At 42.9% G+C, this 15,132-nt stretch overlaps 1 protein-coding gene across 1 annotated transcript in view; it reads right to left on the bottom strand.

Moving 5' to 3' along the window:
- shank1 (SH3 and multiple ankyrin repeat domains 1) overlaps positions 1-15,132 on the bottom strand; it is a 54,554-nt gene that overhangs the window by 11,999 nt on the left and 27,423 nt on the right. Inside the window, exons 14-17 of the mRNA XM_040154960.1 lie at positions 14,938-15,013; positions 1,327-1,409; positions 1,074-1,198; positions 137-272 (exon numbers count right to left, since the gene is read on the bottom strand). Of these exons, the coding sequence (XP_040010894.1) occupies positions 137-272; positions 1,074-1,198; positions 1,327-1,409; positions 14,938-15,013 (420 nt within the window). The remainder of the gene's footprint in view (positions 1-136; positions 273-1,073; positions 1,199-1,326; positions 1,410-14,937; positions 15,014-15,132) is intronic.

Below are 15,132 nucleotides of genomic sequence, written 5' to 3'. Positions count from 1 at the left end.
GCAGCGATGGTCAGCCAAGCTGTTAAAGATCAAGATCAAGGCTCAGTTACCACCAGCGTTCACCAACAGCACCACCCCATGGTGCAGTTAATCTAAGCCTAACTTAGATAAAGTTACTTATCTTGGATAGACCTACTTTTCTTCCTCGAACCGTCATCCATGTCGGGGTTGCGGGTTACCATGACAACCTTGACCATGAGGCTGTTGCCACCTTGCCGGATCATGTTGACGACCTGTCGGTGTCCAACTTTCACCACATTCTGACCATTGACCTGGGGGAGAGACACAAGGAGTGACCTCAGTACTGTGTGTTTTTTTACCGGGTGGTGGTGGTATTTTTTACTACCTTTTCTCAGTTGCATTTATATTCTTAAGCATCATCTAACGATTGTGTCAACAAAGAAGATGGAAGGGAAAACTAACAGACAGGCTGACGGAAGAAGAGAGAGACAAGTGATTATTTGTAGTTTAGGGTTTCTAGACATTTTATTTAACAAGTACCACAATACACAAAATATATGCCTTTATGTGCAGTAGCTTTTACAGGCTGGTAGAAATGTTTCTATCTTTGTTGTTTTTAAAAAAAAGTATTTTCACTAGGTATGTTTATTTTTGAAATTTTTGTTTTTATTTATTTTTTATAATATATTTTTTCATCACTGACTGCAGATTGCTGCTCCTCACTATCATCAAAGTGTTCCTGTGACTTGTATGTTTAATGCCTGCTTGCAAATCAAATTTTCTTCAGGATAATAATACATTTTAAGTTTAGTGTAGAGGTTGGTTTTTTGCTTTTTTTGGTTATTTTGCAATTTGCAAAAAAAAAAAATGGTAAAGAAATTCATAACCTTTCAGTAAAATCCGGTGGAAAGTGAGACAATGAGCGTTTTGAACAGAAAATTTCGATGGGATTTGGATCCAGATGCAGATTAAACATTTTTAAAAAAAAATCTCACATTTAGAAGACTGTGAGGAGGCTGGTACTCCGATTACTTTCATGATCTGCATATGTTCAGCAACCGCCATAGGAAACTTCCCAGTACTTGGTATGCAGTGGTAAATCATGGCAGTACCTCTATCAGGAAATCCCCCATCCTGAGACCGGCTCTCCAGGCCACACCTCCCTCGTCCACTGACTCCAGGTACTGCAGGGCAGGGAAGGCCGGGGTGGGAGTAAACTCCTCGATAGGAGTCTGAGCTGGGGACACCATGAAAACATGGCAGGGGATGCATTAGCACTGCACATAATACAGTATGTCATATATGATCAGAACTAAATCAATGAGTGTGATTGCAAGGCAGGATGTTTATTTGATATTTTCTTACCTTTGGCCCCTCTCAGCACAAAGCCGAATCCCTCGCTGTCTTTTTTCTGCAGAAGCACTGTCTTCTCCTTGATTATGTAGTCACTAGCAGAGAGGAGACGGAGGAAAGACACACGGAGAGAGTTGGAAATGACACAAACGGACAAGAAATGAAAGACGGAAGACAAGGATGCACTGTACATCCCTGGGCGTCTTCATTTCCCCCTGTGCCTTAATCATTGGAGATGATGGGTGGAAAGTCAAGTTTCATAATCAATAAATCCCAACATCTGTCTCGCTGGTGGAACTTTTTCCTTCCCCAACCACATCACTCATCTCCTCTGCTGTCTGCCCCCCACTTCCTGTGTCCCACTCTGTTGAAATCACCACCAATACAAGGCAGAAACTCATTCATCAGTATGTTGGATTGAAACTCTGACCCCAATGCCTGCATATATATCAGAATTTATGTATGTATTTGCACGCGTATACTTACTATTATACGCGTTTGTGCTTATTATGTTCCTACTGATTTTTTTTAGCTTTGTTTGCGGATTACTTATCCTGATTATCACACATCATCACCTCCTGTTCTTATTCATGTTTTTTATCGTGTTTGATTGATGAGAGCTCCAATGTTGCCCTTTCCTTTTTATTATTTTAGAGTTGTTAAAATCGGTAAGGCTTTATTTTACAGGTCCCATATTTTCCAGCTAATTTCCTGGAAACCTTCCTCATAATTTCCTTAAAAATTAGCTGGTATTTAGCTGTAAATTCCTGGGGTGTTTCCAACAAAGGCCTACGCAATTTGGTACTAATTATAACTGAAATGGAGGAAGTGTTAATTGCTGCAGGTATTAAGAACTTGCTTGTTATACTTGAGTTTTTAAGAAAAATACAAGACAAAATGGAGATGATGCACTTTGTTTGACTTATATTTTTAGTGTAGATATAACAATGGGTTAAGGTTATAGTATGTCTGTGGAAAGCCTGATTTGACTGACATTTTATGTACCTTCAATATTATTAGAAGTAGTAGTAACAATGTAAAGTGTCCCATGTTCTAAATAGTGTTTAAAGCCTTTCTGATTCAATGACAATACATTTCTGAAATGCAGACAATAAAGACCTCAGAGTGGTCAAATGTAAAAACTCAACACTGATCTTAAAAAGTATTGCAGCTTCACTTCAAGTCGAATGCTATCAGTCAAACCCTAACCGTTATTAAATTGTAGTATATACCACAACCCTTACAGTACAGCAGTGACATAAAACAGTGTTTTGCTATGCGTCACTTTGTTGTATGTTTCCGACAGCGAGCCCAGAGCCGTTTCTACCAGAACCTCGGTAAGAGATGCTATATACAGTGTGACAACGCTGCTTGTTGCCTCAGCAACAGGTAGAACTGGACACAGGCAAAACTTGCTGGGGTAGGTCCACACCAGGGCCAAGCCATGTAATGGCACGCTATTAGTCACTGGCAGCAGAAAGCAGGCACTGTATGCTCACAGGTGGAGCCCGTACGGTATAGTATACGTTCTGCTCTGTCCTGTGGCACAAACAGATGGGAAATATGCAAAGAGTGGTGCAAAGTGGAAAAGTACATTCACTCAAGTCCTGTTCTTCAAGTGCAATTTTGAGTTACTTGTATTTGTACTCGATAGATTTACTCGGACAACTAGAAGGGCCAATCTCGCAATGTCAATTTCACGTTTCAGATGTCTCTGAGATGGGTTTATTTAAGTAACTGGTCAAGGCCCAAAGAGGCAAACCTATCCAATGATTCACACAGAAGCAAAGATTAGAGAAAAGTTTTCTCTCACATTAATCATCTCACACCAGCTCAGATGTGACCCTTGTGACCCTTTGGAGGGGCCAGATCCCTAGGCCGAGGACCACTGGATTAAACTACAGAACTTCATATAAAGCAGGTAAAACTTGTTCCACCTCCACCAGCTACAGCAATAAAATGTAGCACTGCTTCGGTAGCAGTAGTCTAATAATGTTTAATTTAATAATATCAGTCACAGAATGATGTGCGGAATGAGTGCTTTTAGTTTTGATAACTGCTGATAACACTTCTGTACTTGTACTGAAGTTTGATTTTAAATTCAAGACTTAAACTTGTAATGGAGTATTTTGAAATCGTTGTATATGTAAGCATCTGAGTACTTCTTCCACCATTGTATGCAATTGCAAAAGACAAGTAAGGCAGACTAGATTTAAGGACAATCAGTTGTGTAGCATTTTTCAACGATAAAAGGCTTTAGTTGTCCTACTCATGGACAGATTATGAGACTGCAGGCCCCTGAGCACAGACATGTGAATGGCCCCCCACCCCTCCTACATAAGAGCGACAGCCACAGATTCAAAGAGACATCTTTTTCCTCATTTTGCTTTCCCTTTGCTGTCAGTTTACATCTCTTTGTGGTCATTTTTGCATCTTTTTGTTGTTGCCTTGTGTATTTTTGTGGTCATTTGTGGTCATTTTGTGTGTCTTTATACTCGTTTTCTTTCTCTTTGTTGTCGTTCTGAGTCTCTTTATAGTCCCGAAACCTTAACAGTCATGTCAAACACAGGCTCCAGCCCACGGTCCCCCCTGACCCCTTGGGCTCCTGGGCCTTTGCCCAGCAGGACTGTTCCGTAATACATTCATAGTCCTATTAACATGAGAGGTCCAGCCCGTCACATTCATGGATGCTTGGCCACTTTAGTTTAAAGCACTTTGGTCCACTTGGGTAAGGATCAGCACCGCCTCTAAGGGATCAGGGACACTTGTCTTGTTATGAATTGAAACAGCCATTCAGTCAGTCAGTGAGTGAATCACACAGGTATATATATATATATATATGTCGTGTCAGCTGTAACATACTGTAACCACATGCTGATAATCCCATCGTGCACCAAAATAGTCCAGCCCACTCCATCTGTTCATCCCTCTCTCTTTCTCTCTTCACTGGCTTTTATTCTTTTTGCATTTTTCCATCCTCATGGCCCCAACTGCTCCATACTTCTATCTATATTGGCTCTCCTCTCCCGTTCTCCAAACTTCTAATCATTCACTCATTTTTTATCTAATCGCATTTCCCCCTCATGATCTTTTTCATTCAGTCTACTGAGTGCATCAGGCTCTCCATAGGCTGCGAGAGCCTCTCTGTCTCTGCCAGGGCTTCGTCTCTTTGTTATTCTCGTCCTCTTCTGTCCATTTCTGCTGCCCAGCCCAGATCTCAAATGCTCTGAGGAGCCGAGTGAATGCATGAACATACAGTACACTGTACATAAAATCGCAATCACACAAATATTATGGTATGGGCGAGTGATGAATATAGAGTACTGACAAAACAATCTTGATAGATAAACACTGTAGTTTTGTTTCCTGGAAGCTGTTATGGATTTAGATGTTTAAGATGTTTAAATCAAACATTCTGTGCTGGTAGCAGCTGACAATAACCTGCATTCATACATTTAGTGAAATCAGGTACTGGCACACACACATCAAATTCAGCCCGTAGGCCTGCTCTGTACCTGCAGGCAACACAAGCAACAGGTCACCGGAATTCATTCATTTATTGAGCTGAAGAGCCATGGAAATTCAGCTCGTGTGCAGGTAACAAATATCAGCTCAGGAAACTTAACACCAACAACAAATCATACTTTTGCAGTCGTACATTTCTGTTCAGTTTTATGATCAGTAATTCTGCACACACAGTAGGAAGTCTCCTCGTTCTATGCAACTTTTATATGAGGGACTGCTTCAAAAAAAATGTCTAGAAAATTACCCTTCAAGAACTGTAACATCCATCACGAGGGAAAATAATAAGCTCTGAAGTAACAGGCTTGACTTTTTTGGTTATTTTAAACAAATGGTGCCGCAGCCCATCGGCATCATGTAACATTAAAAAAACGAGACGGCAAAGCAGCAGAAAATGCGGGATTTGCATGCTCAAAACTCTGAGGACCACTGCGTAGATGCACTCCGAGCCGGTTGCACAGCCAACAATCAGTGAGGACAAAGAGACATTCACCAAGCCAAGTCATTCGCAGTGTGACCAAATAATTACGGCAACTGTTCTACAAAGTGTTTTTTTTATGGAGAGCTGCTCATTGGAAGATGTGACGTAACTGTCAAATGTACTGTATGTTGTACTCCTCATCTCATACTCACTCAGGGTGCCTGTTTGTTTTTGCTTGTGCTTGTGTGAGGGGCTGCATCCCATCCAATCAGCGCCAACGACTAGCTCGGGCGCTGCCGTCTTAAAGGATGTCATCACCTTTAAGTGACATTAGCTGTGTCCCAGTTCAGTGGCTGGGTCCTCTGAAGTCCACATTTCGAGACCGAATGCATGGCTACAAGGGCCAACGAGGCCTGTCCCAGTTCAAAAGCTCCTCAACATGAGGCCGAGAAGAAGCACAGCCAAGTTTTGCTCGCAACCAGTGTATCCTCGGAGGCCCCCGGTGTCCCCCAATCCAGTGTGAGCTGGTTAATTGTTTAATAGAGCATTCAGGTGATCGTCTTCAACATGTAAACTCAGGGAATGTCCCATGATGTGGTCATAGTAGCAGGTATTTGTATACAGATAGTCATGAACTAGACATAGGGAATTCAGTGCAGGGTGTAAATTATGGAAGCCAGACATAAACCCATTACTCTTGTTAGCAGCCTGGTTAACACTGCTAGGTGTCCACAATGTGCTTGTTAAACTTGTAATGCAACTTTGGGTATCATTAAACTTAACACAGCTTATCACTTGTGTTTCCACTTTTTTGAGAGTTTGAGAGCAATTTCCTTTTGACAAACTTGTTTTCTTTACAAGTTGACATATGTATACACGATTAGTTTTGGTCTCTGTGAGGCTCTACCGTCTCAGAGGAAGAGCAGGCTCAGCCACTCAGGTCCACCTTTGTGGACTGCATCCTTCAGGGGAGCCACTGAACTGGGACACGGTGATAGTGTCACTCAGTGTTGCTTCCTCAGCTGGACAATCCAGCCCAGCGTACAGTGTGTCTCATACTACGTATGTAGGAAGCCAAGGCATTAACCAGGTTTGGTCAAGCAGGGCTTCCAAGGAGGTGTCAGAAAGAAGCTGTAACTTGTCATGCACGCTGCATCGTTAAAACTCCCTCACCATCCGCTGTTTCTATTCTGTCGGCAGTCTCTGTCTCTCTCTCTCTCCCTCCCTCTCTCTCTCTCTCACACACACACACACACACACACACACACACACACACACACACACACACACACACACACACAAGTAAACATACAGAAACACACTACACATCACCCTGGACACAAGAACACATGCCATCAATCAGCCAGTAGAGAAGGAATTTGCCTGCCATACCTTTGTGTTTCTATCAACAACTGCAAACACACCATCCATGCACACAGCACACACACACAATCTCAGGCATGCATGCACGCAGACAAAAATGTAATCAATCTGCACATCGGTAACAGCAGCGAGCATCACTTCTGCCGGTGCAGTATTGCTAGAGGACATTTGTTCAGAGAGTGATTCAAAGCAGAGAGAAAGAAAATGCCACACACACATGTTCATACAGCGAAACACAGAACGGCTGCACTGCTCATACACCAGGCTGTGCAGCAGTAGCTCTCGTCCGTCTTCACACACATACATCACACACGCATGCACACACACACACACACACACACACACACACACACACACACACACGCATTCAGACACACTGAATCATACACATCAACCTGCAAGCATGCGTTGCAACATCTGTCAATCTATCTAATCAATCCTTCCCTGCTATCCATGATATCCACATGCATCCATCCCTCCATCCGACCCCCCCATCTCCCCCGGCAACTAGAGGGAGAGAGAGAGAGAGAGAGAGAGAGAGAGAGAGAGAGAGGGAGGGGAGGGGATGGGGGGTATAAAAAGCCATGGCAGGTACCTGTAAATGAACCAGACGCTCCTATTCACAGGGCCGAGCGACGGCCAGGAAGAAGAGAGGGAGAGGGAGAGGGAGAGATCCTCCTCGCCGCATGCCCCCATCGCCATTTCCTCCCCTCCCTCTCCTCCTCCTCCTTCTCCTGCTCCTTCTCCTTCTCGTCTTCCAGCGAGACAGCAGCAAGCGCGAGCCGCGAGAGAGGAGGAGGAGGAGGAGAGGAGGAAGAGGAGGAGAGAGAGATGGTAGAAGGGAAAGGGAGAGGGAGAGGGCCGAGCTCTCCCAGCCCCTTCATACTTAAGACGAGAGAGGAGGAATGGGAGAGAGAGAGAGAGAGAGAGATGGAGATGGTTTGCTGCGACTGCGACACAGAGAGAGAGGGAGAGAAAGAGAGGGAGAGAGAAGAGGAGCAGGGGGAGAGGGAGGGGGGAATAAGGTGGCTTAAAAAAGGAGAGCGAGAAATGAGGTAATTTAGAGAGAGAGAGTGAGAGGTGATTGGGTTTCTTCACAGGGGGCTTCATGCACAAACACACACATAAATACACACACACATGCAGTCCAAACATGCATGCTTTCATGCAGTCAACTCACACACACTCACCAAAACCCCATACACTCCCCTTTCTCCATCCTCCTTTTCCCCTTCACCCATCTCTCTTAACTCCCCCTCTTCCTATAGTTTATATGTATAGTATTCACTCTGTCTCTCTATCACCGTTATGATATCCCATTCATAAAAACCGAAGCCACTGAGACAAGCCTTTGCTATACAGTACAGTCCTATCTGGCATAATTCCTTCAAAAGGGGGATGATAGGAGGCTCTCGAAGTTTAAATGACTGAAAAGGTATGATCATCATCACATGACATAATGATGAAAGACAAGTCAAATTAGAATTATGTAATATTACACAGAAAAAAGCTTACAGAGGCTGATTTGCCCTTATTTGTAAATGAATACATCAGATCCTTCTGGAGCCTCTTCTGCTCTCCTTTCTCCTGCTTTCATTGACCTCACGTGCCTTTAAATCACACTTAACTAACCCCCACCTCACCCGCCCTTTTTTTTCCTCTCTTCTTTCCAGCCTCTAACATGCACATACACATACACACACACACACACACACACCTTCTTCACATTAGCTATAAACAAAGCATGAATGAGAGGCTAGAGAAGGGAAAGGGGGGGTAGGGGGAACGCATCGGCGCAGACAGGAAGAGGAGAGAGGACAGAGACACAGCTGGTGGATGAGTGGCTGAAAGAGGAAGAGGAGGAGGAGGAGAGAGAAAGAGAGAGGAGAGGCACAGATTCTCTCAAATAGGCACTCACATCATCTCTTAGTCAGAGCCTCCTTCCACGTATGTCGAAGCTGTCCTCCGTCGACTTGCCCTCCCTCCCTCCCTCCTTCCCTCTCTATGTCTCTCTGTCTTTCTCTCCCTCTTGCCTCCTTCCTGCATTTGAGAACGATCACAGCTCTTGCCCTCTCTCCTCTCTCATCTCTGCCTTTTTGTTTCTCTCCCTGCATGTCAGGCTATACCGCTGTGATTCTGTGTTTACAGTATCTACGTTTGTGTGTGCATGCATGTGTGATGAGAGAGAGAGGGCATGGAAGTGAGAGAGATAGAGGGAGAAGGGGGGGGCAGGAGAGCAAACATACAGAATGTCCACATGATTGTGTGTTTATGTGCATGTCTGCCTAATGTGTCCTGTTTAACTGTATGTGTGTGTCTGTGCGCGTGTGTGTGTGCATTTGCGCACCTGTCGTACTATGGCCAAATCTAAGCACACACTCTTTGATGCTGTTTTCTATCTGTTGTTGCAAATTTCAGGCAAAAAGTCAAGTATGGTTTAGTCGTACAAGTTTGTCAAATATGAAAAACCATGTCAACCAACTGTTATGTTGCATATGCACAAGCAAGAGACAATGCATGTGTCTTACAAGCAACAACAAACCACCACAGCAGCGTTTAGCAGAGTGCTCTGCCTCTCTCGTCCGAACGGCATGCTCGCCTGCTCGTCCTTATTTGACCCACTTCTGCCCCGAAAATGGTCTCATGTGGGCTGGCAGAGGAGCAGCAGCATGTATAGGTTGTGTGGAGTTGCTCAGTGCATCTGTGGCACGGACACAGAGAGCAGATTAACTATCAGTTTATAGCTTTCGTCTCTTTTATTGACAAAAACAGTGATAGTGTTTTACAAGCTAGTTCAAAGCTAAACTTCAAGCAGATGCGGCTAAAAAAGCAACGGTAGAATCAAACACTCTGAAATAATAGTTATATGTTTCAATGTACATATAGTTAGTTCAATAACATACAGTATGTCAGAATATGCTCTTGTGTTTATCAGGAGATTCAGCTATACATAACATATGTTTTTGACCCCAGAAGATTATGTGAATAAATAGATGAGGTAATTTCTTACTCAAATAAAAATTATTTAAATGTATTTTGCTTTTATTTTTTTGTGACTTTAGGCAAAAGACTACACCTTAAAGGTGCTACATTTAAGTTCTTGCCATCACTACATAGCCAACGTTATCCTTAACAGCTGTTGACCTACCAGCCTCAAACTTCATTCCTTTTCTCGCCAACGGTGGAGAGCAACAGCAATGTTAAGCATTGCCTAGCTTCTATTTCTATCAATCCTTTTCTTCTAGTGAAGCTAGCATGCTAACCAGCTAGCACCAGCCCATCCTGTCTCGTAATACCCCTTCGCCATAGTGAGTCACTGTAGCGTCCAGGCTGCCCTCAGTCCAACATGAGAGGATGAAGAAGTAGCACATAAAGGAATCAAGTTTGATGCTGAATTCGTGACGTTTCTTCAAGACTGGTAAGATTACAGCTGTTATTGCTAACGTCGGCTATGTAGCGGTAGCAAAGACTTACATATAGCACCTTTAAGGAAAAAAAAAGAAAATAAACAAAACCCAAACAAATTAAAAACATCTTAACCAAATTGACAAAATATACGCAGCATAAAGAAACACTCTGCAATGAGGAAATCACAAGTCAATAGAGAAACACTGCAAGGGTATACAACACTGACACTAGTAACAGGTTAATGCTACTAGGTGTACAGCAATATTTGTGAAAATATGAAACAAACATAATTATTGGCATAATTGTTAGCTCATTTTTTGTATGTATTGTTTTAATTATTTGCAGCTGACTTTTTCTAAATACTTTCTAAATGTTGCCAAAGAGGGGAAGATGTATTTTTTCTGTTTGCATGTGTTTTCTTACGCTGCAGTGCATTGAGCTCTCTTGGCCACCGTAAGTAATGAGTGATGACCTTCTTTCACAAAAGGAGGTCATTGTGGTTGGAGTTGTACGTCTATAATTTTAAAGAGTAATAGCTAAATTGTCACTGCCAGTCAACATTTTCCTCCTTTCATTAACCGAATGCTACTCACTACAGAACAGACTTGATTTGTAGAAAATAGTTTCACCAAATTGTGACAGTAGTTTGATAGCGCCCAAATATTTAGAGCATGTCTCACCCCAACTGACTGACCTGAATTTGTACATGGTAAAAAAGGTGGGGAATATAAATTGTATAAATACAGCCACTCAAGGAGAAAAAAAAAAGCTGTGATAGGAGGAAGAGGAGGAGCAGAAGGGAGCAAAGATGTAAAGTAGGTTGAGGACAAACGGGGGTTGATTAAAAAGACATCTGAGGTTTAGGGGCTTGACAGACGTACAGAAAATTGTCATTTGTCAGAACTGATTCCCAAGTTATCATATCCCTCAGTCCTTGTGTTCTTGTTAATGTAATCACCACACCACATTATCAAGTTAAAGCGGTTCATCTTGCTGACTGCCGGGTTTCAGTAGTCACGCCTGGTTTTACTGTCATGGCTTGTCCTGTGCTGAAAAAGATCAGGCTACAAAATATATCCAGCTGTCGATAACAGGCAGTGGGTTGAACAGGAGGTGAGGATCAATGAGTGGCAGAGAGGATGACTCTGTACATTAGAGATTAACCAATATGTTGGGCTAATGTGAGGCATTTATCAAGGAAGTAGATATCAACCCATCAGTCTTTTACAGCCATTGCAGCCTGCAAAACCTTTAACAAAATGTGGCTCAACCTGCCTTAAAAGGAGACTGTGTGACTTTTGAAATAAGAAATCACATTCCTCCTCTTACAAATAAAAAGCTGAATTCATAGGCTCTAAAATGCACTGTTGCTTAATGCAAATCTGGTATGGCCAATAGTTTCCCAGCAGGCATCCAGCTGGCCACCAACACTGTTGGACATTGATATTTGCTTGAATGTAGAATGTGACATCAGGTGACCAAAATTCAATGCCAGGACAACGTCTAATGCCAACGTCAATTTGACATAGAACGCGGATGACAGCCGACGATATTTTGTAGGTTTTCAGTTGTGTTGTTAATTAGATCACAACTAAGGTTTAGCAAGGAAAGAGACCTCTATACAGTAGCTACGATCCATGAGCAGAACCCCACCAAAATCTGGAGTTTTTGATTATGAGATTAAAAAACTATCAAGTCTGTTTCTGAGGGAGTCATCTGTTGTGTGAGAAAAGAATCAGTATCATCAGATCTCAGAGTGTGCTTCACACAATCAAATGCTTATGCAGTAGCATGGAGCAAAGAGTAGGCATGTCGGCGATCTGCCAGGGTCACATGGATGATTGTGGTTTCTTTGTTAAGAAGAAAAAAATTTTGTGTGTTCTTCAACAGAAAAATGTGTTTTTCTGTGACCTAAATACTGTTTCAGAGGCCTTTCCTCTCTTAAAAAAACAGTGCTGGGAGAAACAATTGGGAAGCAGGACATGGTCTAAATAAAAGATACCGATAACCGATATTGGCCAATGACAATTTTATCTAAAAAAGTAAATAAAGATGAATAAGAGTCATACTAGCAGCTATGTGAGGCTATACTTAGGCACAGTTATGCTTTGAGCTAAATGCTAATGTTAACCTGTCAACATGCACACAGTTACAATGGTAACATGCTGATGTTTAGCAGGTACAGTGTTTAACATGTTCACCATCTTAGTTTAGCATGTTAGCGTGCTAACAGTTGCTAATGAGCACTAGCAACAAAGTACAGCTAAGGCTGAATATTAGTTTTGCAAGTAATTAGTCATGAACCTAAGTATTGGAGAAATACAATTTTTTACCTAATGGCGCTAGATGCGAAGTCACCAACATTATTAGGATTCAGTGTCTGGGAAGCATAAATGTCTGCACAAAATTTGGCAAAGGCAATCCATCAAATAATTTTTAATATATTTCAGTCTGGACCAAAGTGGTGGATCAAGCAGCGGACCAACTGACTGACATTGCCATACCGAATAGAAAATAATCAGAATCATATGAGCCTTGAAAATTCCTCTCGGCCTTGCTTTGGTCTTCACAGACAGAACGAAATAAGTTAAAACGTGGCAGAGGGCATCTTTCTTCCCAGCTTTTTCTAGCCCGCTTTGGTCCCCTGATGCTTGAAGAAAAAAAAAAACAATACATGTGTCTCTTTTCACCCATTTGTAAACAAGGGATGCCTTTCTTCCTTCGCCCAAGCTCTTCATCCCACTCTCCAACCCTCCTCTCCCTTTAGAGTGCCCTTCACTGTCTGACCTCCAGATGGAGGCACCACAGGGGAGAGAGGGTGATACAAAGAAAATTAAAAAGTACAGGGGGGTTAGCAATACAGTGATGAATAGAAAGCGAGGGAGGGATGCAGAGATGGTCAGGAGATGCGGCCAAATATAGAGGGATGAAAGGAGGGATAGGTGAGATATTACATGTAGAGATAAAGGCTGCAAAAGTAGGCCCATGTGAGGGCGGCTCTGAGTCAGCTATGCCTGCTTTCCTGCCTGCTTGGCCAAACAAACAGTCTCGGGCTCCGTCTATGCTGCCGTGTGTGAGTTTGCATGGCTGAGCGCGTCGCTCGCATGAAATGTCACCGTTGATGAAAAGCATGTTAATAATAAATGATTCTGTGTGCATGGCCGAGAGAGAAATACTGTTAGAGGGAGGCGTGAAGACAAAATAAAACATGAAAAGAAAAAAAACGCAGGCCTTAAAGAGAAAGCTGAGGAATCACGAAGAATGATGATGAGTGATAAAAGAGGGAAAGAGGGAGGGAAATGGCAGAGATTTCACGTAAATAATACATGTGATTGATAATGGCTTTATTTCTATGTAAATAATTCCCTCTTTGCTCCGTCCAAGTCCTGGACCCTGAAATGAGTTTGCCTCAAAGCGACACCGTGCTCGTCATGATGCAGATGCAAGGCATTGAAGGGAACGACATTATATTAGTCTGACTTAATGAGAAGAAGTCACACGCCGAAAGTCAATACAGGGGAGTTTTCTGCTCTTGTGAATCAACAGATCAAAGTGTTGGTTTCTGCCTCTGTGTTTGGAAAAGCTGAACATGAACATTTTCAGATATTGTTTCCCAGATCTACTTATCTGTAGTCTGTTGTCAACAATAAAATGTCAAGCATGAACAGCTGTGTAAGTCCAGATGCTGATTAAGCCACATTGGTTTATGACCAATCGGTATTAACACAAAAAGCATAATGATCTTCTGTTAAAAGTTAAAGATCTCAGCTGCTATTCTAAGATTATTTGTGGCTAGTCCCACGGCACAGTCACTTCATATGCATTAGTTCAGATGGTGTGATAGTCAAGGGCAGTTGTGCTCATCTGGTCATGTCATAACATTGGTCAACACAAAGACATTTCCGACTTGGTCTGGAGGCACCTTCACCATCAGCGACAAATCACAGCCCATCTAAAAACTGCAACCCGGCAACACGGCTCCGCAACTCAAAGCCAAAAGGCAGACATACAAAGGAAGGAACTTACTCTAAAATCCTGATACGACAAAAATCTGCCTGTCTGCCCAAGTTAAATTCAGCAAAACCAACTAGTCAAAACACGGTTGGTAAATCTCTGCAGCGGGAATGACTCCAGTATGAAAGCAAGCTGATCAGCCTGTAGACCTGAGGCGGTGAACCGTCACACATTGTCATCCTGCCGCAGGGATCACCCACAACACACCACATCACACACATCAAACTACCCACTCAAACTTATGAATCACTACATGAATCATCTTATCTAGATAGATGTGTACGGTATGTTACCATACAAACAAATCCCCTGCCAGCATGTGCTATATGTCTAAACAGTGAAGCAGTAGGGTCTTAATGAAAAGGTTGTCAGTTTGAATTCCAGTACCCAGTAGGTGGATGGATGAGTTACATCACGATCTTTAGCTACGTATTTAACCCCTTGTCTCCTCACTTAGAGTTGCTCAATGGCTAACAGCAGCAGACAGTCATGGTCATGTCCAATTCTCAGTTGAAGCAATACTCTGAATGTCAAACCGCCCTTCTCTTAACCATGATATATTAGTGTCCTGATGGGACATTTTCATACTTCATTCTGGTCTTAATGTCCCACCGAACAGGCACTGGAGCATGTAAGTGCCCCAGAGTGCCCTTGTGTTAAGCTCAAATGCCCCTCAGGTAGGTGAAGTACCACAATGGTACGACCTTTCCCTAAACGAACCCTACCACTAGCCATGTGAGCGGAAGCAGTGCCCCTTATTCATCAACGATTTCCTAGAGAATCTGCTTCGTCTTCACCACTGCTCCTCTGCATCACAGTGGTGGTTGTTCGGTTCACTGTGCATCAGTCGTGGCTGGCGGCGAGGCAACTCTTACCTGGGAGCGTCGAAGCTGTCGTAGGATCCCACCGTGTAATGGCGGAACAGCCTTTTGGCTCGCTCTCCACGGCTCTCTGCAAATCACAGGGACGTCAGCATGATTGTAACTTTGTTTAATCTATTTACAAAGCTTATTATACAGGTGTTGGTCAATCACTTTACTACTATCACTGTAAATATCTATTATAGGAGC

Source organism: Xiphias gladius, chromosome 3, assembly GCF_016859285.1.
Source record: "Xiphias gladius isolate SHS-SW01 ecotype Sanya breed wild chromosome 3, ASM1685928v1, whole genome shotgun sequence".
Lineage (NCBI taxonomy): Eukaryota > Metazoa > Chordata > Actinopteri > Istiophoriformes > Xiphiidae > Xiphias > Xiphias gladius.
Note: the sequence above shows the minus strand (reverse complement) of the source record. Positions and strands in the feature narration are given on the sequence as shown.